The sequence below is a fragment of the Strix aluco genome, chromosome 2 (assembly GCF_031877795.1).
Source record: "Strix aluco isolate bStrAlu1 chromosome 2, bStrAlu1.hap1, whole genome shotgun sequence".
NCBI lineage: Eukaryota > Metazoa > Chordata > Aves > Strigiformes > Strigidae > Strix > Strix aluco.
The window spans coordinates 7,393,947-7,419,791 of NC_133932.1; the positions used below are offsets into that span (position 1 = coordinate 7,393,947).

The window sequence follows — 25,845 nt, forward strand, 5'->3', positions numbered from 1 at the left end:
GGCGAAATATGAAATAATTTCATTAAATCTTTGTGCATGAGAATGGGCATGTCTGTATGCAAGCATCTACAACTTAAAAACTCCACATCATCATTACTTAGGAAAGATCTTTTCACATCCTTCAAAACATATCTAGATATGTATCTGTATGTGTACATTATCAGGTCATCTTCACATAATGCAGCTAGCTCATCTCTGGACAGAATACATCCAAATGCAAGGTTTAGAAATGCACTGCTAGTAATACGGGAAGTTTACAATTTTTGCCAGTTTGTATCGGTACTTTGTCATGTATTTATTACCTGACAAACTGCACATCTTCATTGTATTCTTGGACAGTTAACATTACAAAAAACACTCCACATCACAAATTTCAAGAACTCTCATTTCAGAAAGCATCAGGTAAGACGACAACCCACGATTTCTAGTTTTGCTGAAGACAATGTTCTGAGTTGCTCAAGGACTTGATTTTCTCCCTTAAAGTCATTCAGGTTCACAAACAAACGTTGATTTAGAAAAATAAAGATTGGAGACTGACACAAACCCACTAGTACAAACTGCTACAATAAAGCATCTTCAAAGCTTGTGCTACACTAATTATTAAAAAAGATGTTGAAGTAAAAGATACATATAGTATAGGTAAAAGATACGTAAAGTTTAAAACTCTGAAGCATATCTGGACTGAGTGATTTTGATAGTGTTTCCATAAGATGTTCACCTAGGGGTCATCAAACAAGTGCTAGGACAAACCATCTTTAAACAGCATGTTTCAGATGGTTACTCTGATCCTCAAAAGCAAATCGAGGCAGATTTCATTACAGCAAGAGAATCCGACAATACTATCAATTACTCTGGTTTTTGCTACACCCAGAGAACCTTCTGAAGCAAGCTCAGATGTCATGCTTGCTCATTATCTAACATGCATCATTTTCCATCAGCCTTCCTCTTCAACCTTTGTGTTCCAATGAGAACTTGATGCAGATCCCATACAACCCCCCTCTGCAATAACACCCTGTGGCTGTCATCAAATTATTCTGGCAATTTAAGCAGCCCAACAAAAAAGTTAACTTTTTTATTTTTAGCTTAGCTGTTACAACCACCAGCAGAGTTGCAAACAAAAATTTAAACTGGAAAGAGAAATTATACTTCTCTGCTATACTTTCTCCTTGCCTTTTATACTTTATTTTACAGGGTAGGCATAAATACCAAATCTTGAGATTATCAGCCCTTTCAAAACCAGGCAACTTTCACAAAAATAAGAGCAAGTTATCACCCTGCTTCACCAACACAGAACCTATCAAGGTTTGTTACATATGTCTTCTAAATACCTTTAAAAGCTCGCCAATTCCGCCATACTTTCCCAAAGCAGCATCATACTTCTAATGCTGTGATACAGCTGTTGAAGAGGTACTACTCAAGATTTTAACTACTGACTGACTACACAGTTTGATAGGGAACATTTTTAGCAGGCTCCCCTTTACAATTTACTGTCACTGGGTCAGACATCTCAAAAAGACTGGCAAGAGTTTCTAGCTGCAGGTCAAGTAAAGAAAACCCAGCAGGTGCTGTTATACAAGTCAAACTAATAACTGGGGCAGCCCACAAATGTTCTTGCTGGCATGCTTCAGTGAGGCACAGAGCATCTTGCTTTAAAAAGTTGATCACATTTCCCTATTTTTTAATGACTTAAAACCAAGATTTATGAGAGCAGAGCAGGCCACCTCCTCTCCCCTTCTCTGATCCCAGTCTGAACCCTGATAGATCTTGCAAAGTTAGGAACACTGATGTTCCTCTTGGCAGAGATATACACTGCTTTGGAGGGAAAGGAGAGTCCAACAGAGAAGATTAATGGCTTATTTGCCTTCTAATCGTGTTTACCTCACTTGAGAGTTATCAGTAAACCTGATTTCCCAAAGATTCATGCAAAGGGTTGCGGTGTCAAGCAGCGATACCATCTCCTTGCTGAATATCACAGACATGCTATGAATTGAAATGGAAGTACAACAGACTGCAGTAATAGGTCAAATCATCTTTGAGATGAGTAATAAAACCAGGTTTTGCTGAGCAGCTTTTTATTCAAAATAGCATCGGATTTAAAAAATAATTATGTAATGCTTCTATAAAGGCAAATGCCTCTGGGAATGGTGTCATTGTGGGTAACAGAGACTCATGAAGTACTAGCAATAACAACACAGCCTAGACAGTCCTCAGTACAAGGACCACTTTTTTCCCCCCTTCTCATCAACCATGTACCAAATCAGCAATAGCTGATTTTATTTTAGACTTGGTATATACTGAAGACTACATATTACAGAAAAGTTTCTCATATGAAATAGCCTTACACAAAGCAATCATAACATGATTTGGCTAAAAATTAAATGGCACAAAATAGCATCTGGATTTTAAAAAGACAAACACAGAGTAAAACTATAATTCAAAATTGCTTCAAAGCATTGTGTCAGTCACATTCAAATCAAAACATTAGAAAAATGTTTTGCTGCCATATGAAGAAAAAACCTCACTTCACAGGGAGTCTGGGTTACAACCAAGGCTAATCTAAAATTATACTTGGCAAATTAAGCAACAGAATTGGATGTAAATTCAACAGCAGACTACACGATCATACAGGTGAACATTAAAGACCTTCACTGTCAGACCCAAGTTCATCAGCTGGAAAAAATACAAAGGAAAGCCATGAAATAGAGATAACAAACAAGTAAATCACAGGAAGCTTCAGAAAAGATTTGTCTAGTAGAAATTAAAGTAGTGCCAACATAGAAGGTAGCAAAGAAAAATTATGTAAGAATATTACACAAGACTCTCCAGGAACCTAAGAAATGTCCTGTCTGTCACAGCAGAAGCCTGTTGCTCTGGTCTTCCCTTCAGCCTCACACTCTCTCCTTGCACTATGCTCAGTACTGGCTGCATCTTAGACTCTTCTATTTTACTCTCCAAACTCCTCGTTCAGTCCAGATGCATTTTTCTCTTGAGCATGTTAACTTGCTCATCTTCCTCCTCTCAGACAACTCTCCCTGACTCAGTCATTGTCTTTATAAAGAAATAGAAAGAAATAAAACAGCATCAGCTTCCACACCATTCTGAAGTGTAAGAAACCAGGTTCCAGTGCATGACCAAAAGCAATCAATGCCAGGCTCTGGGGGTTTGCTTGCAGTAAAGATGAACAGTCCTTACCACAGATCAGTCCAGTACAGCAGCTGAGATTATTCTCCTATGGATTTAAATAGGCTTCTATGCACTACAGGTCTGCGGGGAAAAGGTTTATTCGTGGGCATTTCTGGAGGGTTTTTTTGTTTGTTCATAAGTATTGCAGGAAGTGTAAGTCAGATGCTCTCCTTCCATTGCTGGGAGCAGGGGAAAGGAGCAGAGTGCCTAGTTCAAGTTCTCCTCCCTTCTCCATGTCCAGCATTTATTTAAGGTTCAAGTTCATCATGCAAGTAAGTTTGATGAAAAACTGTTTGGATATGAAGAAAATCACTTGTTTATTTGGTAAGATATAAGAATGGTTTCAAGATAAAATTTAAGGAGGTTGGGGAAAGGGACTGAGCGAAAAACAAAAAATCCATTTAAATATTACGGTACTTTTGAAACAAGTCCTTTGACTCTTCTTTTGGAATAACTTTCCTCTGGGAGTTTATTTTTTCGCTACAAATGAAAACAAAAATCTAACTAAATTTTCATTTAAATCAAAATAATTTATTCTGGGTTCAGGCACTAAGCACAGGAAACGAGAAAATGACACAATCCTAACCTGTATTTCTATCATTCACAAGAAACAAATTCAATGTTTGAAGACAAACAAAACAAATACCAATTACAATGAGAACCAACCTCACACAAGTCATTAGCCAACTGCCTTACAATAAAAGCCATTAAAATCTTCATTTCAAGCAAACTGTTATAACTAATACTAACATACTTAAGGTATAAACAGTATATTAACACTTGTTCTTGATGTAAAAAGTGATTCTAAATTTGTACCTTCCTCAGATACCAGAGAGTGAATGAACACAGTATGAAACCCTGAACAGAATTCATAAAACCCTACCCAGTCTTAGAGCAGCTCTCCTGTGTGTGTTTCAAAATAAATGCATGAACTTCATGACTCAGTCATCTTAGATGCTGTGCATGCTGGACCAATCCAGGCTTAACCTTAATCACTAACATCAAGGTTATGTGTTTTGCTATACCAGAAGATGAACCTAGAGAACCTCCAGGGTTCAGTCCTCAACAGTTAGGTCTACGTTTACTGAACCATCAGTCCTACAGAACCCAGGATAAAAAAAAAAAAGCGAATTCTTTCCTGATTCAAGTACCAATAAAATTCTTGTCGCTTTCCGATCACTATTCTACTTATTCTATCCCGGTGCTTTTACACCAAAAAAGCAGTACTGCAGATCACTGATATTTTAAGGAAAAGCTATCTAAGTCTGATCACACATATGCAACACAAGGCTATTCAATTTCTTGATCTTCACCATCCTGTTTCATACTATTTTAAATGCCATTTATAACACTCATTCACACTCCATTGCTCAAATACTCTCACTCCATCCCTTAAATTTCTTTGAAGCTTGCCTCTACCCTTAAACTTCTGTATTTTGAATGTTTTTTTTCTTTCATTCCAGTCTACAGGTCACGCATCAAGTAACAACATCATTTTTGCCTTACCCAGGTCTTTTTAAAAGCGGCTTTCAATTTCACCTTGGTACTAGCAGTTTTTCGGCATCTTGCATATGCCTTTTGTCTTGTATCACATTCTCACAGAATTAAACACAAAGATCTATACAAGATGAGGTTGGGGTTTTTTTTAAAATAACTTTATATTCATTGCATCCCAAAATATCATCACTACATTGTAACTTTTTATATATATATGCATACACAAAGTAACAGTGCACATAGACACACTTAGCTTTTGCAACAATAACAACATATTACTCCCAAAATATAGTTTAGTAAAGTAATTCATTGAACTACCGTTGAAATAATCGATACACTTCTGTCATCCACACTTCAAAAGATTTATATTACAACAAAATTTCCTAGGAAGTTTGAGTAGACTTTCAAAGAGGATAGCATGGACAGAAATATTTAAAAAGAAACCTAAATCAGAAAATATAGCCTACCAAATATGTTGGTGGAATGTCCTTTCCGGGCAATTGGTTTGAGCTCATTATGTCCCCATCCATATTGCCTATAATTGTCCCAGGCATGCTTCATCATCTAAGAGATGGAAAAAATAGGATTTGATTACATTATAAAACCACTTTGTATGAATACAATATTTTACTCCGTATTTGAGACTTCATCTTTCGCACTCATCCAGCATACTGATAATTACTTTGCCACTATTTCTATCTGTTACAGAAATCAGATTATACAGCATGAATAAATTTGGAAACAACTTCAAGTCTATTTGACTTGAGCTCTAGAGCCTAATGCTCTGCATTAGGTTATTTTCTTGTTCTTTCTTTTCCTTAAATATATGCATGCACAGACATTTAAGAATTTAAGCATAAGGAATTGGTGAAAAATACTGTCTAACGACTAAGATGCTAGCCAAAAGAAAAAATATCTACCAATATCTGAAGCATAAAAGAGATTTATTTACACTGGTGCATCAAAGTATGACTAAACAATTTTGCAAAAGGCATAATAAATTTTTTATTAGCAACACCTACTTGACAAAGACATACTGTCATAACGCCTCTACCAAAAGAAATGCCAAAAGCTTTGCTCTTTAGAAAGCATAATGATCAAGGCAGTATAAAATTATTAATGTTTGCTCCACAAAACATTCTCAATTCTTTTTAATAGATGTTTTCACCATCTAGTAAGCCAACTAAATCTAAAAAACAAAAGGTGTCATTGACCCACAAGTATTAGTTGTGCACATCAGCCGCTAAGCAGTGCTTTTATGGATTTGCTAAAACTTTTCAAATTCCTTGCTTGTTGGTATACAGCAGAAATTTAGCAGCTACCAAATTGCAAAGCAAATGCAGTTTAAAAAGAATCAAATATTATTAGTTACCTAAACAGATCAAAGCAAGTAACATGAAGAAATCAGATTCCAAAAGACTGTGCTCCAGACACAAGAACTCCTAGGAACAAACCTGTTCTAAAACAGCTATGTGGCTGTATCCACAACATTGTACATATTTTATTTTTATACCGCATCTTAAAAATGGTATTAAATTATTGTTAATATAAACAAACCCCCCAATAAAATGTATAGGACTTAAATCACAATCTCCACAAGCTTGAGAAATGTTCTCTAAGAGGAGAAACTATGTTAATGTAATTAATAGACCAATATTAACTCTTTAAGAAATTGATTATATCAGGGCAAGTAAAGATTTCACTATGATTTACAAGACTGTAGTGTTCTTACTTTAATCAAAGAGTCACTGTACCCATAGAAAACAGGAGGGAACAAGCAGATGCTGGCTAAGAAGTGAGGTGCAGCCAGCTGCCTTACCAGCACTACCTGACACAGAAGCAGCTCTCTGAGTTCAGGATTTAGTGGAAGTCAGCATCCAGTAATCCCAGATCTGCCAAACTACATCTAAACTGCCTGTTAAGACACGCCAAACAAAGTCTCTGTTTCCCTACAATCATCGAGAGATCCCTGTCCAACCTACACAGCTGTAATTCCTTTGAACATAAACTCCCTCCAAATTTCCCATGGCTCAGTCAACTCATGCTCAGACCACAAATGTGAACCACAGCAAAGGTATACGCACAGGCCCAGAAGCTGGGAAGCACTCCTGTATTAAACTGACATCAACCTAGGCACAGATGTCCATCTCAAGATGTCTGAGATCTCACTCCTACTGCTTGTCATTCAAAGTCAGCTCACATGTTGCTTTTGGTATTTGCACTAAAAGATTCTGACACCCGATTAGGCAATAATACTGTATCATTTCTTTTAGTGTCACGAACCTGTAATGTAAGAAAAAGAGGATGCAAATATTATACTAAAAGAGGAGAGAAAAGCCATTTCATTAGCATTCACAAATTCCTTAGTGTTTACAAAGCACTTATCAAATTGACCAATTAGTAGCTATTAGAAGCTCAAGATGACTCAGGTAAAGTGATCCTCTCTTGACAGGTAAGAAAACTACAGCATGACAAACACAATAAAAGCCTGATCACAGGCAGTATAGAAGTTCCTCTGAGATCTCTTACTAACATTATCCAGAATCACCCTACAAATTTTTATATAAAATTGTTCATTAACTGAAGATCATAGCATCAAGAATCACAGCATTGTTCAGGCAGGAAGGAACCTCAGGATGCCTCCAGTTCAACCTCCTGCTCAAAGGAGGATCAGTTATGGGATCAGACTAGGCTACTTAAGGCTTTATCCAGTCACGGTGGACTTAAGGTTTTCTCCAGTCAGAATGAGTCAGTCAGGGCCTCTGTGAAGTGTCCTGCTCTAACTCACAGCTTGTCCATCCAACTCTAAGTCCTAAAAACTTTATTAAGGAAAACAGAGACCTACAGATTTAGAAGGCACTAGAGGATGAAAATAAAAAATTACTGACCAGTGAGCTCTATGGGAGTTTAATAACAGATAGATGTCTAAACAACAAGGTGACCATGATATGGCCAACTTGCTTCCACATAAGGGAAACTGGGCTTCTAGGACCTCTAGATGCATCAAATAAATATTTTGTGAAGGAGAATCAAATGACCATTGACATTTTATCTATGTAAAAAAATCTCAAAGTGCAGGCAAATACCAGTATAGATCAAAACTAGTGAAGTCCAGAAGAAGAACCACCAACTTGTTTCCTCATGACAGAATGTTAATTGTGGAACATTTCACTGTCATTTGCTATGCTTCTGCAGAGAAGGTCCAGATTTTTTTTTACAGACTATTCAGGTCTGAGGAAACCCAAGAAAATTGTTGAAATTAAAGGGATAGAATTAAATAAATCACAATATAAGATGTTTCTATATCCAGAAGATCATAAGATAAAATTATCCTAAGATAAATTTTCATTAAGACAGAAACTGTAAAGGAGTCGATTTCACCAGATACATGAATTAATGCATAAGTAACTTAATACACTACTGAGACCAGAAACTCTGTTGAACACAAGAGACTAAGACACAGATGACTGCATCATCTAAGGTTCTGAGATATGAAATCATATTTTGAGGAGACTAAGCTACTTTGATAAACACGAATGCATGCCTGTCCTGTCCCCTCCGCCTCCTCCAAACTGTACCAATAATATGGTGTTGTAACTCCCCGAGAATGTTTTGACTTTATTACACTAACTAGTCAACTGATTTTTTCCAGATGAACACTGAACATTACTCTAGCATGCAGCTCATTACCCGCCTCTACCACAAAGTGAGCAAACTTCATGATATCACGTTAGCAGATAACTGCACGCTACACGCAAGTGAGAAACCCCACAGCTCTTGTATACAATATTAAGTTTTGTAAGGATGATATTCCAAGAGATCTTATAACAACATGGAGATTTTTGTTACTGGCAGAACTGGTAGCATGATATACTGTAGATATAACATCTATACTATCGGGAGCAGTTGTGCACACAGAAGGTTTTGGGAGACACAAGAAGATAGATGCCTCTGCCAGCTAAAAATTTAACAGAGGATGACACTTTGGCTCAGGAATTACAAGCAACATGAATTCCTGATCTGAAAAATAAGATTATCTCTATGGTTATGCCAGATAGCATTTGCATAGTGAAAGCTGGAAATGCTTCAGGTATAGATAAGCTTTTCTTAAAAAAACCCCTTGTCTTTGAGAGGAGAGGGAAGTCTCAGACTCTGACTGGATCATCAGCACTAATGATAACAGAAAGAAGGTAAAAATACTTGCAAAAACCCACCCCTAACCTTTAAAGAACCCATGACAGAGGCACCTTATGCTCAGTAGAGTGAAAATAACAAGCCGGTCCAAGATGAATCAATAATTGTGAAAAAGACAAGGTACAGATTTCCATAGCTGAAATTTCCATACCTGATAGCAGTTCATCTAAATGCGTGCTTGGAGCTTGACAGCATATCACAAAGATCTTGCAATCTGTCCACCAGAGAACAAATGGTTTTAGTGATGGACTTTTTACTGACACTATTAATGCCAGATTTTGCTTTTGAAGGCAATATCATTCATATGGGATAGGTCCACTGAATACCAGTCTTGCATATGGTGCATCCCATAATAACATTTTCAACAGCCAGCAGGATACAGTTGCATGTACAGCTTGGTAATTCTACAAAAAGACAAATTTGGACTCTGCTGCAAGAAAGCCAGAATGGCAAGAAGCAGGGCATATCAAATGAAAGTGCTTTTGTAGGTATACCTTTATCTAAATGCTTTTACTGACTTTAGAACATGGTTCATGGGATCTGATCCTCTATAGTCATTGGGAAATCAGGATTTTATAAAGACAGGGTTGTAATGATGGCTTTTAACAAAATCATAATTGTAACAGTAAAAGGAGGTTACAGTGATTTCAAAGAGACTTTTGTTAAGGGAGTTCTATCACTACAGCAGCAATTTAGAAACAATACTTCAAACCACATATCAAAAGCCCCTTTCCACCCCTCAGAAAAGGGCAGACACCTAGCAAACCAAATAAGAGTACTGAGAATAAACAAAAGAAACAACTTGCAGGCAAATTGCAGTATTTACTGGTTGTGCCTAGAAATGAGAAACTTACGCTCTCCTTGCCATTCCATCAGGAAATAGGTTCTGCTTTCAAAGGGGTATATTCTGGTTAAGGGCATGATTTCAAGAGATTTATACAAACCACCTTCAAATTCTGTTTTAAAATTAACCAAGGACTTGCTAGACAAGATTACTGCTCAATTGGCAGATTTAAAATTAATAACCACTTTCCAACTGTCTGCGGAGAACACTTTTTGGAGGTTAAAGAATGATCTTTACCTTGTATAGATACTCAGATTTTTGAAGAAACTTAGAAAACATACAGATTATTTTAGTCTTCTGGGAGCTATAAATCTCTACTTAAAGAGACATTATTTCAGGCTTCAGTCTGTGCCACTGTCATGCATTTCTGAACGCTGCCACTGAAAGTCTGTTTGGAACATGCTCGTAACACACAGAAAGTTGGGTTTTCTTTTACTGATGAATCTAGTAACAAATCCATTACTAAAAACAAAACTAAAATGTTTATCAAATGTATGCAAAATGGGAAGCTTGTCCTTTTTTGTTGGCATGAAATACTTGAAGTCTAAGACGCCTGATGGAACTAAGGGGGAAATACTTCAGACTGGTGAGAACTAGAACACTAGATGTAAAGAGTCTAAACTTGGAGAGCTTACAGCAGTGAACCAACTGCTCAATTTGTACAAGAACAGCAAATGCTTTTTTTTTTTCCAAGATGATGAATCAGTATTTTTGACTGTTTGTGTCCTCATGGTTTCAAGAGAAACTGGTGTTCACGGGTTTGACTGGTTCTGTGGTGTTCAGAAAATTAGAACCTCCCAGATCATCTTTGTAAAGAACCAGGACTGCACATCAGCCAGCAGAAAGCATTTCCTTTCTTCCAGTCTTGCGTTTTCAGGCATCAATCTAATCATCTCCACCAGCTTATCCTGCACCTTTGCCAGTTTTACTGTATCCATTTTGAAGCTGAGAGACTAGAACTACATGAAGTGTGCAAGACGCACAGGCACCTTAGCTGCACACGCTACCATAAGAACCTTGCCCGTTTTGTTCTCCTTTCCTAAAATACTCAATATTTCTTTTTTGTCTGTTATTGAGCACTACAGTGACATTTTCAAGGAACTCTTATAAACACAAGATCTCATTCATAATAAGTCACCTCACACCTTTTCATATTAAGCATGAGGTTGGAATTTCTCACCCACCAGCCCCAATATGCATAATTTTGCTAAGAAATTTTAGCTGAAATAAAAGGGGAGATAATCACTCAGTCCCATAAGATTTTTCTGCAATTCTTCATTCTGGCCTCAGTTTTCTACTCCAAATTTCCATGCTGGCAGCAAAGTTGATCATACCACTATTCACCCATTTTCAAACTTTAAGGAATTTATTTGCATAATTTAGAGCACGGATCACCAGCACACATCCTCTGTGGCCTCCAGCACCATTTATTTGTACTCTCCATTTCCTGCCTTCTAACCAATTTCTCCAGGCAAAGAGACACACAACCTCCATCCTGTGGCTGCTTAGTTCAACAGCTGTTAGTGACAAATCTTGCCAAACATTTTTTTTTTCAATTATGTATATAACCATATCTCCCTTGTTCACATGATTGTTGACTCTTTCAGGGATCTTCTATAGCTATGTGCATCATGTCATCATTAAAAATATATTGGGGAATCTTACCTATCTGTGTGCTCAACAATTCTATTCCCTATTCTAGTTTCTGTTAATCTGCAGTTCATTCACCAGGCGTAGGGGTCTGTGGTTCTTTGATCTCCTTCAGAGAAGGAGAGAAGAATCTCTTTCAAAAATTGGTGTCTTATTAGCTACTTTCTAGTCCTCTGGTAACAAAGCAAAAAATAAGAATAGATACCAGCAATGCAAATCAAGAATCCAAATCTCAGAGCAAACTAAGTCAGAGTAAACTATTACAAGTTTCAGGTATTACAGTACTGGATGCAGATGGTCTGTGTCTTAATGGAATGCACCATAAGAGGTTACACATCAACTACAAGTAGCTCATATTGTGTATCAGTGACATCATTAATACTAATAATTCTGAGATTTAACATCATCGGGAAAACTATGTTAAAGAACAGACTAGCATATATTCTGTGGAGTTCCTCTGGGAAACACAGAGGGCACTACATCAGAAATTATGCAATGATGACCAACAAGTAGTAGAAATTTTACTATATTTAAGAGGATGCTCTTGTCTTCCAATAGAAGTCTCCATAGCTGAAAAAGCACGCATTGTCACTTGTATAATAGATCTTGTATAATTTAATATAGAACTCTTTCATCTAGCCAGAAGTCATGATTTTTGCTGCCAACACTTCCATATTATGGGAATAAATGGCACATAAAATACAAAATAAAAAAAAATAGCAGCAAGGTCAATCAGATATCATGGAGCCTTTTGATTTACTCAGCTCTGAAGGTAATTTATCTGGGGCTTTGCTCATTTTTGTTTGGCTGATTATATCAGGGAAGTGAATTATTCCCTTGTTTTCTTGATTTTATTTTGCATTTATGAGTTTTAAATACTGCAAATGTGCTAGCTCATTGCTGAAAGACAGGTTCTTCTCACAATGGTCTGGAAAAAAAGGTATCTTTAATAATGTAGAGCTTTCTGAATTTTTAACATGCTTCAAATAACGCACAACTGCTGGTGAATTCTGTAACCACTACAACTTGAATAAGAATTGACCCATTTTTAAAATATCCTCAAACACAAACTTGCATTCCTCATCAGAAGTACATTTTAAGTTACCAACCAAAGCAACCTATCCAGGATGTGCAGCTGATATACTGCACCATCCCCAATAGGAGCTTTATTTTCATCCTCCTGTTTGAACAAAATAAATACCAAGCTACAAAGCTTCTCATAGGCATAAATTTAAGACTTACAAATGTAAAACAAGTTCTTTATACAATCACCCCAACATGCCGGGACACAACTTTGTGCAGGGCCATTCCTAACTTGCCTGTACTGGTCAAAGTGATAATTGCACAGTTTTCATTCTAATATATCTGTTGAAAACTACTTTACCAAGAGACTTGATCAAAAAGACTCCATCCTTACTTTACACAGATTTTACTCATTCAGTAAAAGCTAAGCCTTAAAAAAGGCAGTGAAACTAATTTAAAGCCAACTTAGCTCATCTCAATATGCTGAATTACATTTGAGAATCCAGAACATAGAGAACCCAAACAGTGTGCAAACAAAACCACTTAATAAACAATGTGTATGTATACATATGTATAGATAGAAATACTTTTAAATATATATTTTTATATATATTTTATACAAACACACACACATTGCAGGGACTGTCAAATACTGAAAAAGAGAGGTCATAATACTTATTGTGCTTCATTTTTTTATTGGGATCAAAGTCAGCTACAAAACACAATGCAAAACTCCTAACACAATAGACACGTATTACTAAAAACTGATGTCCTAACCAACTAGAATTCCAAGTAAGTTTGATCAAGAAAACAAAGTGTCAGCAATAAGGAAATTGTTCTAAATTGGTTTTAGATGCTGAAAGAAGTCCCCCAGTTGCAGAAAGCAGCCTATTTGGCTGGATCAGAAACACTGCAATTACAAAAAAATAAATGAGATTAGCAGTGGAAGTTGTATGAAGAGTAACTACGAAAAGAGGAGTTATGCAGCATGAGAAGACCTCTACATGATTAAGTATTTCCTTCTTCTGCACAGCTCTTTTCTCAATAAGCACACAAAATAGAACTCAGGTAAAAGGGACACTTACTATTTTTAACCTGATTTCTTAAGAGAATAAGGCTTATGCAATCTTGCTGTCTGTACATGTGTCTTTTGCCACACACATCTGCACTAGCCTTTGAATCCATTCTCTCATTTCAAACCTGATTTTACAGAGTTGGAGGAACCAGATACTTGAGATCTACTTTTTTTTTTCCTTCGGGATGGGGGGGTGGGGGGGTGTAGGGAGAGGGGCAGGGGGAAGAGAAAAAGAAAAAATATCTGCTGTGGCTAGATAAGGTAGACAGACACAAATTAGCACCCCTACTGAGAGGAGGGCAGTTATGATCCAACCCTTTATACAGAAGGGCAGTATTTAGCATGCAGGTAGCTCTAAACCAAGCACAGAACACACTGCAATTCATGCAGTCAAGTAAGAAGGTAAGAGAGCATTCACAGCAATGTATGCATGAGAAGAGAGTGGTGTAAGGGGATGTAGGTCAAAAATCCATAGGAAACCATTAGTTTTGCTGCTTATAAAACAGCCTGTTACTTTTCAACATTATTAGTAGCCTCTTGAGCATCATCCAGAGACCATTATGAAAATACATTTTAATCACTTCTCTTCTTGGCACAACTCTAAAAGTATTTCCAAAATTGCCTCCACTAATATTAAATAAATTATCTCCCTACCTCCCCTTCTAAGAAGCAACATATTACAGTTCACATTTTAAAAGAGGATACACTGAAAGTTTTGCTGAAGGCCACAGTAAACTCACTGGTAAATGAACTCAAATCAGAACATCCCCAGCTTCCCAGCCAGAACCTTGTTCCTCACTTGTGCAAAGCATCCAGATTTAACAGCAACTCATCCTGCAGGTGCCAGATGGAGCAAGTGCTCTTTAACTGTGGCCCCTATGCTCCCCCGATACCCATCTCACAACAACTTTTGCTTAAATGTCTTTCTCCGCTTCTTTTTATCAGAAAGCCACGACAAGCAGGACAGAATGAACGTTTTGCTGTGTTGAAAACAGCTTATCAGAAAGTAGTAAGTTATCTCCTTGCTATCCCACCTCATTAAACATAACAGCTTTTAAACTGCACAAGCAAGCATGCTACAGCCAGCAGCTTCAGTCACTTCACAACTCTATCTTATTTGTGTGAACGCCACACCTCCTTTGAGCCGAATTGAAAAAGTCTATGTACAATTAGCACTGCCTAATTACATCACTGCATATCACAACAAATATAGAACGAGCTGTAGAACAGAAGCTCCAGAGAACTCAGATTTTCCAGTCTGTCTTTGAAAGCTAGAACATAAAAACTATTTCACTCTTAAGCTTACTAGATGCACTTGTGTAACATTCTGGAGAAGCTTTCTTCTAGCTGACAGGCTTAGCCAACAAACTTCACCCTATCACAGAGTGGCTGGAGTTGGAAGGGACCTCTGGAAGTCATCTGGTCCAACCCCCAGCTCAAGCATGGTAATATGGAGCAGGCTGCCCAGGTCCATGTCCAGTCATCTCCAAGGAGGGAGACTCCACAACTTATCTGGGCAACCAGTTCCAGTGCTTGGTCACCCTCACAGTAAACAATTCTGATGTTCAGATGGAGCTTCTTGTGTTTCAGTTTGTGCCCATTGTCTCTTGTCCTGTCACTGAGTATCACTGAAAAGAGTCTGGCTTCGTCCTCTCTGCACTCTTCCTCCAGGTATTTATATATATTTGGAAGATCCCCCTAAGCCTTCTCTTGTCTAGGACAAACAGTCTCAACCCTTCCTCAGATGAGAGATGCTCCAGTCCCTTAACCATCTTTGTGGCCCTTTGCCAGACTCTCTCCAGCATGTCCATGTGTGTCTCATACTGGGGAGCCCAGAACTGGACACAGCACTCCAGGTGTGACCTCACCAGAGCTGAGTAGCGGAGAAAGATCACCTCCTTCGAACTTCTGGCAATACTTTGTCAAATGCGGCCCACAATACAATTAGTCATCTTTACCAGAAGGGTGCACTGCTGGCTCCTGTTCAACTTGGTGTCCACCAGGACTCCCAAGTCCTTTTCTGCAAAGCTGCTCCCCAGTTGGGTGGCCCCCAGCATATACTGGTTCATGGGGTTGTTCCTCCCCAGGTGCAGGACTTAACACTTGCCTTCACTGAACCACATGAGGCTCCTGTCAGCCCATTCCTCCAGCCTGTTGAGGTCCCTCCTGGTGGCAGCACGATGCTCTGGCATATCAACCACTCCTTCCAGTTTTGTCATCAGCAAACTTGCTGAGGGTATGTTCTGTCCCATCATCCAGACCATTAAGGAGGACATTGGACAGGATCAGCCCCAGTATTGACCCCTGGGGTACACCAGTAATTACTGGACCCCAAATAGACTTCCAGTAACTGATCACCACCTCCTGGGCCCAGCCATTTGGACAGTTTTCAACCCACCATGATGCGTATCCAGCTCATACTTCATCAGCTTCTCTGTGAGGATTTTATGGGAGACAGTGCCAAAAGCCTTACCTCAGTCTAGTTAGACAATATCCACTGCTCACCCCTCATCTACTAAGCCCGTCGTTTCATCGTACAAGTTTATCAAGCGGGTCAACCATGACTTCCCCTTTGTCAATCCACACTGGCAACTCCCAATCACCTTGTTCATAGTTTCCAGGATTAGCTGCTCCATCACCTTTTCAACGATCGAGGTAAGGCTGACCAGCTTGGTAGTTCCTTGGGTCCTCCTTCCTGCCCTTCTTGAAGATGGGAATGACATATGTTTTCCTCCAGTCTTTGGGCACTTCTCTCAATCACCAAGATCATTCAAAGATTATCAAGAGGTCTCACAATGACGTCAGCTCCCTCAGCACTCCCAGGTACATCCCATCATGCCCCCTAGGCTTATGTATGTCCAGCTTGCTTCAGTATTCCTTCACTTGATCGTCTTCCATTAAGGGTACATCTTTCTTGCTCCAGACGTTCTCAGTGGTCACCAGGGCCTGGGATTCTTATCAGTCCAGACTTAGACAAAAAAAGAACCTCAGCTTCTTCCATGTCCTCTGTCACCAGGTCCATTGCCTCATTCAGCAGCGGGCCCACATATGCTTTAATCTTCCTTTTGTCACTGTTTAATTACAGAAGCCCTCCATGTTGGCTTTGACATCCCTTGACAGATTTGCTTGCAGTAGGGCTTTGGCTTTCCTAATCCCATCTCTGCAAGCTCAGATAGTATCTCTGTATTCCTCCCCAGTTAACTGTCCTTGTTTCCACCTTCTTTATGCTTCCTTTCTGTGTTTGAGTTCTGAAAGAGCTCCTGGCATTTTTGCCTGACTTGCTGCTCACTGGGATGGACCGCTCTTGAGCTTGGTGGAAGTGATCCTTCAATATTAACCAGCTTTCTTGGGCTCCTCTTCCCTCCAGGACCTTATGCCAAGGGACTCTACCAAGCAGACCTTTGAAGAGGCCAAAGTCCACTCTCCTGAAGTTCAGGGTTGTGAGCTTGCTTTTTGCCCTTCTCCCTCCTTTCAGAATCCTAAACTCCACTACCTTGTAGTCCCTACTGCTGCCTTTGAACTTCATGTCCCCAACAAAACCTTCCTTCTTTGTGAGTATGAGGTTTAGCAGAGCTCGTTGGCTACGCTATCATTTGGAGGAGTAAGCTGTAATCAACACCCTGCAGAAGACTCTTGAACCGCTTAAGCCCTGTTGTGTTGTGTCTCCAGCAGATACTGGGTTGGTTGAAGTCACCCATGAAGACCAGGGCCTGCAAATATGACGCTGCTTCAATCTGTCTGAAGAGTGCCTCATTCATTTGTTATTCCTGATCGGGTGGCCTATAGCAGACACACACTACAACATCACCCATACCAGTCTGCCCTTTAATCCTTACCCATAAACTCTCAGTTTATCATCCATCCCCAGGCAGAGCTCCAGGCACTCCAGCTGCTCTCTCACATAAAAGGCAACTTCACCCCTTCGTTTTCCTGGCCCATTCTTCTTAAAGAGTCTGTAAGCCTCCACTGCAACACTCCAGTCATGCAAGTCATCCCATCACATCTCCATCCATCTCCATATCTTCCAACAAAATGCAACTGCACACATGAGATCTGACTCATCTTATTCCCCCGGCTGCACACATTATTGTACATGCACTTCAGAGAGGCACCCTGGCATGTTGACTTCCCAGAAATGGTTTTGAGTATTTCTCCATAATGGTGCCTTGTAGGCACTGCCTCACTTACATGCAAATGCTAGAGGTGACCCTGCTTAAGCCTTGTTTTCTTGATTTTGTGATCCCTGACACACCACTGCAGGCCTTTTGCTCATCCACCTTGTCAGTCACTCCCTCATAGGGCTGGTAGTTACTCTTCCCCCTCCCACTGTGCCTAGTTCAAAGCCCTCCCTTACAAGGTCAGCCATCCTGCTGGCAAAGATCCCTTCATGCTGCCACAGTGAGGTGGATCCCATCTCTCCCAGGCAGAGCCTGCAAACAGGGTCCTGTGGTTGTAGAACCCAAAACCCTGTTACCAACACCAGCTCTACAACCAACTGCTGATGTGCGTTGTCAGTGCCCTCCTCATACCCTTTACCCTTACTGGTAGGATCAAGGAAACCACTACCCAGGCCCCCGGGTCCCTGACAATCGCCCCCAGAGCTCTGTAGTCAGTACATATGCAAAACTGATATATATGTAATATAATACAAACTGACTTGTATGTAAATATTGTACATCCATAATTTCAACACTTCTCAAAGCAAACACCTATGGACTTGAACAATCCAAGAATTCAAAACAAATATTTCAATGTTTAGAACAAGGTATACATAGAATATCCTGCATGATATTAGTACCATTATTGGGTTAAATACACTATTTTAACAAGTATCCAAAATGAACTCTGGCAGTGAGACAATACTGTGAACTCTTAAGCTGAAATGGAAGAAAACCTGAACCCTGAGTAGGGTGAAAAGAGTTGTAAAATTTTCCTTATTTGACTGGGTAAAATTTAACTTCTCAAGGAAACAAAACTCATTAAAAAGAGCACTATGTAATGATTACACTTAAACTGCAAAAATTAATATTCTGAACACCATTTAAAGGACATAATAACAGAAATTAAGTGCCAAAAATTCCAAATGCTCATGCAATTTATATTTAATTTAACTTGGAAAGGAAGCCAATGACTTCCAAAAGATGAGTTTTGCTCTTAATTTCTTTGTGTTAACCACAATAAAAAGTCACATCTTTAAATCTTTTTGGAAAATTATACAAGTTACATTTACCCTCTTATAAAACCATTTTCTCACCTTTTACTCAGTATTAAAAAAAAAAATCACTAAAATATAAATACAAATCTAAAGCGTGGCAGCAAGAATAATTTTCAGATGCCTTTATTCTTAAAATACCAGTTAATCAAAAACCATAGCATTTTTTTTAAAGCCAGACAGCAAGCTAATATACTTAATATACTTTGTAGCACTTAAGTGCTACACAGCATGTACATACAGCAAGCAGGTGGAAAACCTTTACTTGTCAAAGTTGTCACTGTGCATCTAAACTAATCAACCAACTCACAGGTGGTCCTTATTGAAATAACTGAATTAATAGCTTGTTAAAAGAATATAGACAATTTATATAATTCTGTGAATTAGTTACAATTGAGAATACAATGCAACACTAAATATAAATACCAAAAGATACACAAAAACAAAACCAAGAGATGCAGATTCTGCTCCTGGTTTATTCCATAACCTTAAGCAGCTCCCTCTCTGTGCTCAGTAAACATTCGATTATACAAAGCTTTCAAATGCTTTCAAAAGCTCAAGATCATTACACAAATTATTTTTACTTTTATATGCACTTTTTAAAAAAAATGAAAATATGTATTTTTAAAATATTTAAGTACTGCAAAACCACGTTTTATAGAAAGATCTGTTAACAAAGACTTAACCAAGGTGTTCTTTGGAAAAAAAAAAGTAGTAATAAATTTTCTGCAAAAATGACAGAAACTAGATCCCCACTGGAAAATTTTCCAACCTTTCTCCCAACTGTAAAGACCCATGTGCATGTTACATTTTGTCTCCAACAGTCAGCCCAATTCTACATAGCTTTTCACCATTTGATACTAGTCAAAATAGGCTGTATAGATTCATTCATGTTGTGAATTTAAAGCTGTTCTGTGAGAGTGAAGTTCCTCAAATACACATCAGGACATTTCAAAGTAAACCAAGGCATGAGCCAAATGCCTTCTCAGTACCACCCGGAATTCTGAAGCCAGATACGCAGCTTCCAAAGAGCTAGGAGCTTCCCTGTGCTAATATTTTGGTCTCAATCCAGACAACCATAATATCTTGCCTGTCAGAAATGCTATATATGCTAGGTGTTAACTTATGTTAGAGATATTGTCTCCTGGAACCTGTTCTTTTTTTGCTAAGTCTGTATCTCATCTACAAAGACTATTTGTTTTAGTCTACACTGGTTACAAAAAACAGTGAGAGAAGACCTCAGTGATGATCATAGCATATTTCAAAATGAACTTTGCATCTCTAGAATTGCTGCAGCCTTCTGTGATACATCTGAAGCTGTCAAAAACAGGTTTCAGGCAAAATATTACTCCTCTGACACTGTTGATATGTTTTATCTCAGCCACATTACATTAATTGCAATGTAGCAGATGCCAAAATCCAGAAGTAGACCTAGAGGCCAAACAAAAATGACAATGTACCAACAATGGGTTCTTCAGCATGATCATTTGTCCACTCTCACTAGCAGACCTTCCACTCCTGTATTCTACACCTTCACACATCTAGCTGTAGAAGTGATAATCTGCTGCCTTGCTTCAAAGAATTTAAAAATTCTGGAGATCACCTGGTAGCTACAGTACTAACAAGACTGACTCAACAAAGGCAATTCACACGAAGACAAATTTCAGTCATACTAGTATGATCCTGGACTGTTCAAGCACAGTGGTCACACTACTGAAGACTGGTCAGTAGGAAGGTATGATTACCCTAATTGAAGTACTTACCCACCCAATACATAAAATCTTTAGTCTGGCTATGAGAAGCTACACTTCAGAAACCACAATAGAAGTTATGCAAAAAACCCCCAGCTTGTCAGTGTGACTCACACATAGGCTGATCACCAAAAGAGTAAGCCTTTTACAGAACAAGATTTGTGGCAGCTAAGGATCACTAGAGCTACTACCTGGTGATCCCTACTCACAAGCTACCCTGGATTCCTTACTCACAAATTGTTACACCTTCAGGTTTAGATCAGCAAGTATTGTCCAAATTTTACTACTTATTCAGGTCACCAAGAAAATTGCCGTTCCAGTGACAGCCTTCTCAACTCCTCTGAATCTACATTCTGACCAAACAATAGCAGAAATGCAAATACTAATCTTCAACCCTCCCTCCAATTCCAGGCTTGATCTATAGGGACTTCAGTTGATTATTTCTTCCAGTTAGTTCTTCACTGTTAGCTGTGCTCAAGTACTTTCCCATTACTTGGTCAAGTCAGTTTTATTCTACCCATTAAATCCATCAGTGTCAAAATCAAAGGTATTTAAATACAGTAATCTATAGTAAACTTAAGTGTTGACAGCTACATGACCATACCATTCACTGTTCAGCTTCACCCTACACAAGACATTTTGAAAAGCAAGATTTTCTGTCTCACTGAAAATGTTTGAGAACAGAGTTTTGAAAAGCAATACAGCCTTCTGAAATCCACAATTCAGTTCTTGTCCTTTGGGAAATAGCCCTAACCAGCCAGGGTGAATGTGGACCAGTATCACACACACAACTTCTCGGTCAAAAGTGCTTCTGCAGTAGCCACTAATAGAATAAGCACACCTTCCAGGGAAGGATTTGCTATTAGAGAGATTCAAATATTGATACAGGTCCATGCTGTATCACTCATGTATCATAAGCAGTTATTCATTACTTGATAAGAGTGGATTTCATCTAGTCATCATTAATATTCAAAGTAAAATTCCAACTTGGGTGATCTACCTGCAGCATGGCACATACTCCAGCTGCAACTCCTCCCTATCAGGACAATAGGTGGATGACTGACTTATTTTTTGGTTTTCTGAGTGAACTCAGATTAAAATTTAAAAGATTTAGATGATGTAACTACTATGTGCTGTGGACCTGCATGTTCTTTAATTACAGAGCCTGTGCTTGTCTACCTCTGGCCTGAACCACTCGTGCTTGCTATCCCGACTTTTAGGCATAAAACTAATCAGATTGCAGGAACGGAAAAGGCGGCTGCACAGTGTTTCTGCCACACTAGTTAGAAGCACCGACTCAGAAAAAGCCTGGCGATAATAATAGGAAATTGGCATTACCATGGCAAAAGAGGGCAATAAATCTCACGGCCAACCAGGAGTGGAAAGGATAAGACCAGAAACAGCAATTCCCATAGCATAAGCTGCCACAGAACCAAAAGCCTAAACCAACATCTTCATTTGAATGTTTCACAGATAAATAAGGGCATCTAGTTAAGCAAATCTAATTTTTAGACCCATTTTTTTTAAACTGACTTGTTTTAAGTAGTATGTGACAATTTGGTAATTTGCAAGTTTTAGCAGCAAGTCATTTTTTTCCCCTATCTTTTCAATCCACTTTTTAAACATCTAAAAATATTTTGTGACACACTAACATATCCTGTTCTTTGAATGGAACCTGACAAAGTCAAGCTCTGTTTTAAAGATGCACTTCTTGCTGTTCCACGTGTTAAGGACAAACTTGCTTTGAACCCATACCACTAAATTGAAGACCACCTTAAAATCATTTTTAAGTTGATACCCAGTGAACTATTAACACCTCAACACCAGGAAAACACATGCAATAATGCTGATGTTCATTAATACTTGTGCACTTTTAGCTTACTGTTTATTAAAAAGATTTGTAGTCCTGTTTCTCTTTTATTTTTAACATAAATCATAACAGTAACTAAATGCCATATAAATAACTGCTATCAGATACAAGAACGGGTAGGACCACATCATCATCATCTTTACCTCTTTAATTTTGTTCCTCTTCTCTCGGATATCCGGGTCTGCTGGTTCTCCACTGTTTATCCCTATAAGATTTGGTAAAGGAACAGGGGGCAGTGGCTTGCTGTCTTTCTTTTTCAACTCTTGCACTACTTTGTTCTTTTCTGTCTGAATCTCAGCTTGAATCTCATCACGTGATTTCTTCAATTTCTCCTTAGCCTCTTCCAGAGCCTTTTCATGATCTGCTCGGATCTTATTTCTCAGACGTTCCTCTTCTTCTCTAGAGACACAAATGCTAGTCAGGATCTCATTACTAAAAACACATTGCTTATAAACAAACTCAGCTTCAAAACAGAAGCCACATCACAAGTTGGTTTACTCTAAGTAATTCTAATGATTCAGATGAGTGTACTGAATTATGTTAGTGCACAATCCTACACTATTTTTGCCATTAACCCCGAAAGAAGAACAGCACCCGCATCAGCAACACTATTGTAGAAAATCAAATCATATACGGGTTTTCTAGATTGTATCTCAGCACCTCTGCTTGTCTACTCAAGAATTTATAGAGAGGAAAAGCCCTACATCCTGTACTTCAACTACAGGATGTGTGCAAAGGCACATCTAGCAATCATTCACTTAGAGAAATCAGAAAGGCTCTTCCTTGCCTTCTGCACAATAAATACATCATACACAACTTGCCAAGTTCTGCAGCAACCACTAAAAAAAAAAAAAAAAACAAATAGCAGCCACTCCTTTTACTAACTGTGAGGTGTGAGCTGCAAGAGCTGCAAATCCCACCACAGCATGTTTTGTCTTGAACTCAGAACTCGTTCCAATCAGTACAGTCCATGAACCTCACAAATTAAATGCAGAGTTAATTATAAAGCCATTTAGGAACATAAGAGCTTTTAGTAAAGCATGTTTTTGAAACTCACTGTCAACAAAACCAATATAATCTTAGTTCTAAGCACAATCTTCCATCATGATCTTTAATGATCAGTAAAAGTTTTGAGATTCACACACAAAATGAAGAGTGCTGGGTTAAACAAGAGGTTATTCTAACCACAGCCAAAAACGGCCAATTCCAGTCCTAAAATATTTCAAGGCATCAGAAAGGTACACATCAAACTCTCAACATAACACAACCTTTTCAAGCTTCTTTAAAACACAGAGTTGCTTAGTGACTAATATAAGCCAAAATAGGTGTAAGGATTTAAAACAAGCACTACTTACAAAAAAATCCCACATTCTCTTCCTGTTTTCTCCCCCAGGCAAAAATACTTCTTCCTCAAAGAGCATTAAGGAGAAGACAGTGGATGGTGGAAAGGAAAGAAGGCAAACAGCAAACCATGTAAAAAACTTGGCCTAAGTTCTAGGAGGAACTTGACCCATATTACATGTTTTTTCCAGTATACTGGAAAAAACAATGAAAAGGAGTAGCCACCATTTGAAATGTGAGAATTAGAACAGAAGAGTTCAGTTGGAAGGTACCTACAGCAATCACCTAATGGCAATTAAAAGCCAATACAAAGTTTACAAAAAAACCCACAAGATTGACACCAAACACTGACAACAAAAATAATAAAGTGTCTACATATTTAAATTGGGATATTTTCCTACAAAGGTTATTAAAAATATTTGACAAAGTCTATGATAAACTGATAATGTTTCCAGAGATTCAAACAAATTTTCAGTAACTTGCTGTGGTGCTGTGTTGGAATATTTGGGGATATGGACAGATCTTACTAAGCTTTGCAAGTATAACAGAACTGTTTTTATTAATCTCACAGATCGTGTCTATTATAGAGCACTGCTTCACCTTTACAAAAAAAAAGGTCAAAGAATGAAGCTAATAATGAATAACTTGCATAGAATTATGATACAATAGTACCAGAGCAATCCCACCAGACTGGTCAATTTTATTCAAGGTTTATGACTGCTACAGTCCTCTGCCTAAGGAGAACTGATTTTAAGCCAAAGTGCAATAAATCAAGGTTTTAGGTCCAGAAATTCACATTTCAACCCTCCAGTGCACAAGTCCTGACTGCTATTTCTAAACATCCAGCATATTTTTAAGTTAAATTTTATACACCTCTCGGCTCCAGTCTTCAGCTTGGGCTCAAAAGCTCAAATAAAGACTTTTTTTTTTTAGGCATGTGTTTAATTCTCAGTTTGACAAAGTCTGACGTCACTTGATGTCATCCAGAAAATAACTTCCCAGTTTACAGGCCAATGTGCATATCATGCAGAAGAAAAATCATGGTACTCTTAACATAAATGCTCTCAGCAAAATGCATTGTTACACAAAGAGTGTTTTATTAGCCCTTACATTTTTTTTCTTAAGTGCTATTAAGTTTGCATTAAAAAAAAAATATAGTAGCATTATTACTTTTCAATATTTCAGTACCAGAAATGTGCAATGTTTTAACAGATGCACTGAGAGGCATTCAAACTGGAGTTCTTCAGCTGCTCTTCTCAATATGACCCTCGCCACATCCGTATTTCTTCCAAACAATAAAAAATGAAGGCCTGAGCTCCTCACTTTGACTATCAAATCCAAGCTCATGAGCACTGTTGAATGGTAACAGTCCTTCTCTCCCTCAACTACAGAGCAAAGAAACAACTTTCAAAGTGGCAAAAGACTAGTCTAAACAGAGAAAATACAAGTAATACCATTTAGGATAACTTTTCCTTCTACTATGACCAACTTATGGGGGAAAATAACTTTCCTGTATTCCTGGAAAAGTTACTCACATTCTATTGTGGCAGCAATATGTTCAATTCAGTAACAAAAGCAGCTGAAAATTTCTATCAACTGAAAGATCTGAAACCACAGATCTGTAATCTGGAAAGTTTTTCCAAGGCTAGCAGAGGGCTCTGTGTAAGATGCAGCTAGAGAGAATGAGAATGAGGTCGCCAGAACGAGACATCATTCCCTGCAGTCATGTTCTCACCAAGAGACAGCACGCTGTACAGGAGCCAAAGAGGTGGCTTACAGAGAATGAGAAATAGGAAGCGTTCCTGAACATTTAAGCATCAAAATACTTCAGTGTGGAGATAATGTATTCTGGAGATGTGTTTCTCATTTTCAAAACTCAGTTTCTGGAGGCAAGTGACAGCCTTTACCTTCTGACTAGATCTACTAACATTTTGTTGATAGATATTGAAATTCTTTTTTGCAAAAGATCAACCATCACTGAAAAACCTGAATGTATCCCAGACCTTAATAAAAAGATGTTCAAAGTACATCCACATTAATCTAATTTGAAGATGATGCTTTACAGTGACTGTGTTTTATTCATAAATAGGAATGGTTTTGGTAAAACTCATGGTTAACGTGCATATCCCCAAATACAATCCCCTTGTGTGAAAAAGATTAATGATGTTTGAGTAGTTCTAGTGAGTCAGACTCACTAAAACGAGT

At 38.3% G+C, this 25,845-nt stretch overlaps 1 protein-coding gene across 2 annotated transcripts in view; it reads right to left on the bottom strand.

The window, feature by feature from the left end:
- MAN1A2 (mannosidase alpha class 1A member 2) overlaps positions 1–25,845 on the bottom strand; it is a 149,021-nt gene that overhangs the window by 98,359 nt on the left and 24,817 nt on the right. For both annotated transcript variants that reach the window (XM_074809496.1, XM_074809502.1), the window contains exons 2-3: positions 22,443–22,698; positions 5,148–5,244 (exon numbers count right to left, since the gene is read on the bottom strand). In XM_074809496.1, coding sequence (XP_074665597.1) covers positions 5,148–5,244; positions 22,443–22,698 — 353 coding nt within the window. The remainder of the gene's footprint in view (positions 1–5,147; positions 5,245–22,442; positions 22,699–25,845) is intronic.